At 51.9% G+C, this 8,977-nt stretch overlaps 1 protein-coding gene across 1 annotated transcript; it reads left to right on the forward strand.

Moving 5' to 3' along the window:
• The first annotated feature begins 1,280 nt into the window (after positions 1 to 1,280).
• Positions 1,281 to 6,111, forward strand: LOC116407638. Its single transcript, XM_031893355.1, has 2 exons — positions 1,281 to 4,454; positions 5,420 to 6,111. The coding sequence occupies exons 1-2, from the start codon at positions 2,730 to 2,732 to the stop codon at positions 5,444 to 5,446; spliced, it is 1,752 nt and encodes a 583-aa protein (XP_031749215.1). The 5' UTR covers positions 1,281 to 2,729; the 3' UTR covers positions 5,447 to 6,111.
• The last annotated feature ends 2,866 nt before the right edge of the window (positions 6,112 to 8,977 follow it).

Raw genomic sequence — 8,977 nt, forward strand, 5'->3', positions numbered from 1 at the left:
TTTTTATTAATATACTTAGTAAGATACTAAGGGGTATATTTATCACAATGTGTAAAAAGTGGAGTAAGACATTACCGGTGATGTTGCTCATAGCAGCCAATAGATGCTTTGCTATTGTTGAAATCTGATTACTGATTGGTTGCCTTGGGCAACATCACCGGTAATGCTTCACTCCACTTTTTACACAGCATAATAAATATACCCCTTAGTCTTAGTTACTATGTGAGGAAAATGGAAATTGATCAGGCTGGATGGTCGGACACACTCACCAAGGGCCACATAAAACAGCCAGGTGGGCCGGATTTGGCCCCTGGGCTTTGTGTTTGACATATATGCTGTAGATGGAAGTTATTAGCTGAGAGCGGCTAGCAGAGTAAGGGAATGATGTGGTTGCAGCTGCCTATCATGATCATACAACTGCTCAGTATGAATGAAAGTTAATGGATCTAGAACTTCTGTGAGCCCCGGAGCAGCAAGGTCGGAGGAGGGGCTGCATGACCCAGCCCAGCATCACTAGTGAGGGGGTAGGTCAGTTAAGCTAAAAGGGGAGGGAGAATAAGGTGGGAGGAGAAGGGTATATAGGAGAGCTAGTGAGGGCTGGCTATCCACCATTTTAGGTGATAGCAGCAGAGGAAAGATCATGGCTACCAACCTTGATGAGATGCTGGCCCGGATCAGAGCCGAAGCAGAGAGAAGAGGAGATGACTGGCTGCGTCAGTTCCTTCCCAGCCTGGAGGATCCACAGCCCACGACACCCACCAGGAGACCCCGCAGAGCAAGACCACCCACCAGGCTGAGCCCATCACCCCCAGTGCGCAGGAGAAGGCCGACGTCACCCAGCCCGCAGCCATCCACCAGCAGGAGCTCAGGACGGAGCAGAGGCACCGGAGGCAAGGGACCCACTCCCAGCACCCCCCCGACCAGGCAGAAGGACCCGGACACCCCGACCGGCAGACCACGTGGAGGAGGAATGGCGACCCGGCAGAGAGGCGGAGGACCCGACGCGCGCGATGATGACGTCACCGGCGCGACGAGCGGCGCTTCAGGAACACCAACGCGGCTCCGGAGACAGGCCAGTACTGGGAGCCGGGAGGGAGGCAGTGCCATACGGGCCGGGCAGGCAGAGGCGCCAGGGCCCCGGGGGGCGGGAGCGCGGGAGAGGCGCAGGGTGGGCGGTCCGGTGGGAGGAGAAGCAGGGGCCCGGGAAGCAGCACAGGGAGGGGGAGGGGAGACAGCGGTAGCGCAGGCCACGGGCGGCACAGCACAGCCGCAAACAAGGAGCGGGCCTGCAATACAGCAGAGCTGGGCCCCGGTAGCAACACAAGAGAGGGGAGGGGGCATGGAAGCGGCCCAGGCCGCATGGCACGCAGCTGGGGCAGACGTGGCAAGAAGCCAAATGGGGGCATGCGGGCCTGCTACAAGGTTAGCAGGGGCCCAGGAGATGCCATCAATGGCCCAGGCGGCCTGGGTCCCCACCAGGCCCGGGCCAGGCCCTACAGGGAACCCAATGGGAGCGGGTGGGCTGCTCACCGCCACCCGGGAGAGTGGAGCTATGGCGGGCTCGCCCTGCTACAGGCCTCTCCAAACACCAGGGCAACAGGCCGGGCCTACAGGCAATGGCCAAGAGAGCCAACAGGGATGGGCCCCAGCACCAACAGGAGAGGCCAACCGGGCGGTGCCCATGGGCGCTGCGGCAGGGAGGGAGGGAGCAACGGCCGCACATAGCGTGGCAGCCCAGGGTATGCCCCCCCCGCTTTGTCTCCAACAGGTACAAGGACCAGGCAACGGCGAGGGCGGGACGCCACAACAGCAACAAGGGATCACACCAGGAGCCCCAGGCCGAGACAGCACAACCACAAACTACAACAACAGCGCAGGTACGCACGTTGGGCTACAAGGACAAGGACAACTGACGGTAACCAGCACTTCTTCAGCCGCAGCGGGGGGGGGGCAAACGGGCGGGCAAACGCTCACAGATTTCATTGACAGTTTGCGACAGCTCTTAGGGCAGTGGGATGGAAAAAGCCAAACACCGGGAGGGGCACCCAGCGCAGCAGCACCGTCCACAGCACAGGTCACAACAGCACAAGGGTCAATAGGGGGCCCAAATAGTGAAGGGAACGGGGAAAAACGGGGGGACAAGCCAGTGCCACTCTCGGACTCAGCCAAGGGGCATGCTTATATCTGTTTCGAAGGCCCCCTAGGGTCACATCTGAAGCCAGAGGTGCGGGAAAAGATCTGGAAACGGGAATACGTGGATATCTTTACACTGCTCCCATTAGAGAGGTTCAACATTGACAAATTTGAGAAAGGGAAGGAACACAGAAAGGAGGAGGATGAAGATAGGCGCCGCTACAGGCTCATACCCAGGACATTCGGCAATTGGCTACAAGCCTTTGCCATCCTGGCTAGTGTAGTAGGAGAAAAACACCCCGAGCACTGCTCAGCCCTGTTCTGCTACCTAGACGGAATCTGGGAGGCACACAGGGTTTACGGGGGCTTAGCTTGGCTGCGCTATGACGAGCAATTTCGTCAGAGGATGGCAGTCAGACAGGATGTCAGATGGGACCACCGGGACATCGGCCTCTGGATGAGGCTGATGAACAACAAAGGGTATCAGGGGTACGGGGGTCCGGGGACGACGGGCCAGCAGCCCTTTCCAAATAGCTCCAGCGGGCAAACTTCCAGCCCAGCTGGGGCACACAAAAAAGGAGCTTGCTGGGCATTCAATGATAGCCAATGCAAATGGGGGGCATCATGCCGGTTCAAGCACGAATGCTCCCTGTGCGCTGGAGCACATCCACTCAGCAGGTGCTTCAAGAAAGGAAAAGGAACAGGGGGTAAGTTTAGGGACGGCTTTGGGAAAGGGCCAGACGCCGGTGAGGCTAGAAGCGATGCTCCCATGGCTAAGTAAATACCCAGCCAGGGACAAAGCAGAATTATTAAAAAAGGGTTTTCGGGATGGGTTTAGGATCCCGGGAAGGGAGGGGACACAGGGGGGCCAATTAAAAAACTTGAAGTCAGCTAACACCAACCCGGGGCTGGTAATAGAGAAACTTTACAAGGAGGTGAGCTTGGGGCGCATGGCGGGCCCTTTCAAGGAACCACCATTACACAACCTTAGAACATCTCCCCTAGGCCTGGTGCCTAAGAAGGAAGCCGGTAAATTCCGGCTTATTCACCACCTATCACACCCCAAAGGCACCTCAGTGAATGACGAGATTGATAAGGACTTAGTGAAGGTCTCTTATACCTCCTTTGATGAAGCAATACGTTTAGTAGGTAGGGCAGGACGAGGGGCCCTGATGGCTAAGGCGGATATAGAGTCAGCTTTCCGGCTCCTGCCAGTACATCCGGAATCACTACACTTACTGGGCTGCTACTTTGAGGGACACTACTATGTGGACAGGAGTTTACCCATGGGCTGCTCCATATCCTGCGCATATTTCGAGGCCTTTAGCACATTCCTAGAGTGGGTAGTTCGGGAGAAAGCAGGGGTTGCGTCAGTCATCCACTACCTGGATGACTTTCTCTGTGTCGGCCCGCAACGCTCCAGCCTATGCGCAGTGCTCCTTGAGACACTGCAGGAGGTTGCGGAGCAATTTGGGGTACCGTTAGCACGGGAAAAAACTGAGGGCCCTATCACATGCTTAAAATTCCTGGGCATTGAGATTGACACGGTCAGGCAGGAATGCCGGCTACCCATGGACAAAGTACTAACGCTAAAAGAGGAAGTAGGATACGCGAAGCAGGCTAAGAAGGTGACTTTAAAACAGCTCCAATCTCTCCTAGGAAAACTTAATTTTGCTTGCCGCATTATCCCCATGGGGAGGGTGTTTTCTAGGAGTCTATCCATGGCAACAGCAGGTATCAGGCACCCCCATCATTTTATAAGGCTCAACTCAGAACACAAAGCTGACCTAGCGGTCTGGAGCACCTTCCTCCAGGACTTTAATGGGAAAGTATACTGGCCAGAAGAGGTAGTGGAGAACCCCGAGATCAGCCTATTCACAGACGCAGCAGGGGCGACAGGCTTCGGGGCATACTTGTCAGGCAAATGGTGCGCGGCGGGGTGGCCCCAGGAGTGGGCCACGCGCAACCTAACAGGCAACCTAGCATTTCTAGAACTCTTCCCAATAATAGTTGCAGTAGAGCTTTGGGGTCGGGAACTGTCCAACAAATCTGTTTTGTTCCGCTCAGACAACATGGCAACGGTTCTAGCGGTCAACAACCTAACTTCCTCCTCACGCCCGGTGCTAGCACTACTACGGCACCTGGTACTACGCTGCTTACAACTTAACATCAGTTTTAGAGCAAAACACATCCCAGGCGAAATTAATGAGATCGCTGATGCTTTATCTCGGTTTCAGTGGAACAGGTTCCGGGGGCTAGCGCCGGCAGCGGAGCAGGAGGGAGAGCGGTGCCCAGACCTTGTATGGAATCTGGTGCCTCAGGTATGATGGAATGGGTAAGGCGGTCGGTGGCCCTAAAAACTTGGAACGACTATAACAGAACATGGGAAGAATGGTTTCATTTAGAACGGGAAATGGGGGGAGTAGAGACTAATACAGAAAAGTTAGGCCTACTGGCGTGGCAGCTGTCCAGGGACTTTGAGGCGCAGGTATCGATCAGTGTGGTGGAGAAAAAACTGGCAGCTCTAGCATTTCTATTTAAATTCAAGGGTTGGCCAGATTTCACAAAGGACTTCGCGATTAAACAGGCAGTAAAAGGCTTTAAGAAAGGGAAAAAGTCCACTGATCATAGGAGACCAATCACGTTCAACATACTGGGGGGTTTATTTGATCAGTTAGGGGTGCTGGCCAACTCACCATTCGAAATAACGTTGTTTAAACTGGCTTTTTCATGGGCCTTCTTTGGGGCCTTCAGAATATCAGAGCTGGTTAGCCACAATAGAGCAGGGAATGGGGGAATCTTGGCAAGGGATGTCATTAGGTCAGAAGGGAGCGTGTCCATTTTAATTAGAGACTCCAAGACAGACAAACAAGGGAAGGGATTCCGGGTAGAGCTCTTCGGGATTCAGGGCCATCACACCTGCCCGGTGAGTTGCTTTGACAGCTATTACAGTATGAGACCTGACCAACAAGGCAGCTTGATGATCCACCAGGACGGCTCATCATTATCCCGTTACCAGTTCATAGCCATACTCAAAAGGGCCCTGAAAGGGCTACAACTGGCTGGGAAGGAGTATGGGAGCCACTCCTTCAGGATAGGGGCCGCCACGGAAGCAGCGAGATGGGGCTTGGGGGCAGATGTGATTAGGAGAATAGGCAGATGGGAATCCAACAGGTTCAAAGCATACGTTAGACCCGCAAGAGTAGAGAGATAAGTTGCAGGGACGGGGAGGTTGGTAAAATATTTAAGTTCACGGTTCATATTAATTTGTTTTCCCCTCTTTCAGATGCCCTCCAGTGCAAAGTATGGCTAATGGGACACTCCTTCATACACTGGGCGGAAAGGAGGGCATCAGTTCGCCATGCCGACCGCCAATTGGGTTTCACGGTATCTCAGGTGAAATTACACTGGGTTAGTAGAAGAGGGCTCAGGTGGGACGAGATAGTACCCAGGGCAGTACAGAAAGCAAAGGAGTCGGGCCCGCCTAATGTCATATTACTCCACGCAGGGGGTAATGATTTGGGTATCTGTCCCATGAAAGCCTTGATCTCCACCATTAGGACAGATTGTTTTAGGCTCAGATCACTGTTCGAGGGGTTAATTATCATATGGTCAGAAATAATTCCCAGAACCCACTGGAGGGGAGCACGTTCACACAGGGCCATCAACAGGGTTAGAATAAAGGTAAATAAGGCAGTAGCAAGCAACGTACAGAAGAACGGGGGGATAGTGGTTAGGCATAAGGAATTAGAGAATAACATGGCCTTTTTTCGCACAGACGGTATCCACCTGAATGAGGTTGGGTTGGATTTGTTTAATTTTAACTTACAGGAAGCCATCACATTGGCTTGGAAGTCATGGCGGCGTATGCAGAGCTGAAGGGGTCCAGCTCTGCATACTATGGCGGGTCCTTGTCAGTCTGCCGGGGAGGAAAGCTTGTTCTGGTAAGCCAGATCAGGTAGAGTGGATGGTTTAACCCCTAAGGTGGGTGACCATTGGCGGATGGAATAAGAAAGGTGCGCTGAAAAGCGCTGGGTGGGTACTGAATGTGGCGAATTGGAAAAGGGGACCAGTTAGGTCCCGGAGTGGCGGCGGTTATCCTCCGAGCTAGGGATTTGGCGGCTGGAGGATAACACGGCTCAAGGCGGTTGTGGAAGGGCAGACTGGCAAGGGGCTCGGGGTCAGTATTTCAGTTCGGTAATGTTTGCACTTGTTACATTGATGTATTGTTATATTTAAACATGTTATGTTTGTATTCAATTTTGCACTGTTTGTATTTATAAATAAAGCTGTGGCCACTATCATTCCAACAAATGATATCGTCACGCAGTTTTTATTGGTTAGTAAGGTGAGCGAGTGTAGATGGATGCTTGGGTCATGTGAGCCCCGGAGCAGCAAGGTCGGAGGAGGGGCTGCATGACCCAGCCCAGCATCACTAGTGAGGGGGTAGGTCAGTTAAGCTAAAAGGGGAGGGAGAATAAGGTGGGAGGAGAAGGGTATATAGGAGAGCTAGTGAGGGCTGGCTATCCACCATTTTAGGTGATAGCAGCAGAGGAAAGATCCCCACCCACCCTCCCTTAGTTGGGGGTTGGTTCTATTGGGTTATGCCATTGATTCTAGACGTCACATATGTGGCCTTGGAGGGTCAGGGGTACACGGGCTAGCTAGCTAGTGTAAGAGACATGGGGAATAGCAGGAAAGGACGCAGATGAATAGCGTCATGGTACTTGTCACAGCTTTGGCGGGTCCTTGTCAGTCTGCCGGGGAGGAAAGCTTGTTCTGGTAAGCCAGATCAGGTAGAGTGGATGGTTTAACCCCTAAGGTGGGTGACCATTGGCGGATGGAATAAGAAAGGTGCGCTGAAAAGCGCTGGGTGGGTACTGAATGTGGCGAATTGGAAAAGGGGACCAGTTAGGTCCCGGAGTGGCGGCGGTTATCCTCCGAGCTAGGGATTTGGCGGCTGGAGGATAACACGGCTCAAGGCGGTTGTGGAAGGGCAGACTGGCAAGGGGCTCGGGGTCAGTATTTCAGTTCGGTAATGTTTGCACTTGTTACATTGATGTATTGTTATATTTAAACATGTTATGTTTGTATTCAATTTTGCACTGTTTGTATTTATAAATAAAGCTGTGGCCACTATCATTCCAACAAATGATATCGTCACGCAGTTTTTATTGGTTAGTAAGGTGAGCGAGTGTAGATGGATGCTTGGGTCATGGGCTTAGTTGAGCTGACTGTCCCCCACTGCACTAAATGGACTGTCCGAGGGGGAAGAAAGAACATACTCTCTCAGGGCATGTAGGGAAAATGTGCCTCCCTATTCAGCCTATGGTTCATGCAAACTTGTGCTGAGATGCAGCTGAACAGAAAGCACTATGCAGTGAATGCAGCTGAACAGAAAGCACTATGCAGTGAATGCAGCTGAATAGGAAGCACTATGCAGTGAATGCAGCTGAACAGAAAGCACTATGCAGTGAATGCAGCTGAATAGGAAGCACTATGCAGTGAATGCAGCTGAACAGAAAGCACTATGCAGTGAATGCAGCTGAACAGGAAGCACTATGCAGTGAATGCAGCTGGACAGGAAGCACTATGCAGTGAATGCAGCTGAACAGGAAGCACTATGCAGTGAATGCAGCTGAACAGAAAGCACTATGCAGTGAATGCAGCTGAACAGAAAGCACTATGCAGTGAATGCAGCAGAACAGAAAGCACTATGCAGTGAATGCAGCTGAACAGGAAGCACTGTGCAGTGAATGCAGCTGAACAGGAAGCACTATGCAGTGAATGCAGCTGGACAGGAAGCACTATGCAGTGAATGCAGCTGAACAGGAAGCACTATGCAGTGAATGCAGCTGAACAGGAAGCACTATGCAGTGAATGCAGCTGAACAGGAAGCACTATGCAGTGAATGCAGCTGAATAGGAAGCACTATGCAGTGAATGCAGCTGAACAGGAAGCACTATGCAGTGAATGCAGCTGAACAGAAAGCACTATGCAGTGAATGCAGCTGAACAGAAAGCGCTATGCAGTGAATGCAGCTGAACAGAAAGCACTATGCAGTGAATGCAGCTGAACAGGAAGCACTTTGCAGTGAATGCAGCTGAACAGGAAGCATTAAGCAGTGAATGCAGCTGAACAGGAAGCACTATGCAGTGAATGCAGCTGGACAGGAAGCACTATGCAGTGAATGCAGCTGAACAGGAAGCACTATGCAGTGAATGCAGCTGAACAGGAAGCACTATGCAGTGAATGCAACTGAACAGGAAGCACTATGCAGTGAATGCAGCTGAACAGGAAGCACTATGCAGTGAATGCAGCTGAACAGAAAGCACTATGCAGTGAATGCAGCTGAACAGGAAGCACTATGCAGTGAATGCAGTGTGGGCACAGGAACCTGACATAAAACAGAAGTTTAAGATGTGCCCACCTGCATCAGATCCATTTACCCTCATCAGTCCTCTCGCAACCACAGTAGCTGAAGGATTTACAAAGCCACATAATCTGTGCTGCCCATCGCTGGATTATAACTCCCATTTTACTCTAACATGGGTATTGTTGGTAACCACACTCTAGCAATACCAGGGTTAATTTATAAAGCAACACTTTGCAATTATGAGTTTTCACCAGCCGTCCAGAGCCAGATGCCCCTTTAAATGAGAACTAATTCCTAAAATCAAATATGGCTAGAAATGCCAAATTTGATATACTAAGCTTAATGCACTAGCCTAAAGGTTCAGCATCTCTATAACAGTAATGATCCAAGCCTTCAAAGTTGTCACAGGAGCGCCCCATCTTGGATTTTGGTAGATGTGTCAGTGGCACTGCACATGCTCAGTGGGCT

Source organism: Xenopus tropicalis, chromosome 9, assembly GCF_000004195.4.
Source record: "Xenopus tropicalis strain Nigerian chromosome 9, UCB_Xtro_10.0, whole genome shotgun sequence".
Taxonomy (NCBI): Eukaryota; Metazoa; Chordata; class Amphibia; order Anura; family Pipidae; genus Xenopus; species Xenopus tropicalis.

What these genes read in the sequence shown, in the direction of transcription:
- LOC116407638 (XM_031893355.1), top strand. Translation starts at nt 2,730, where the DNA reads ATGATAGCCAATGCAAATGGGGGGCATCATGCCGGTTCAAGCACGAAT. An exon ending in TATGGAATCTGGTGCCTCAG is followed by an intron (nt 4,455 to 5,419) that starts GTATGATGGAAT and finishes CCCCTCTTTCAG; the next exon opens with ATGCCCTCCAGTGCAAAGTA.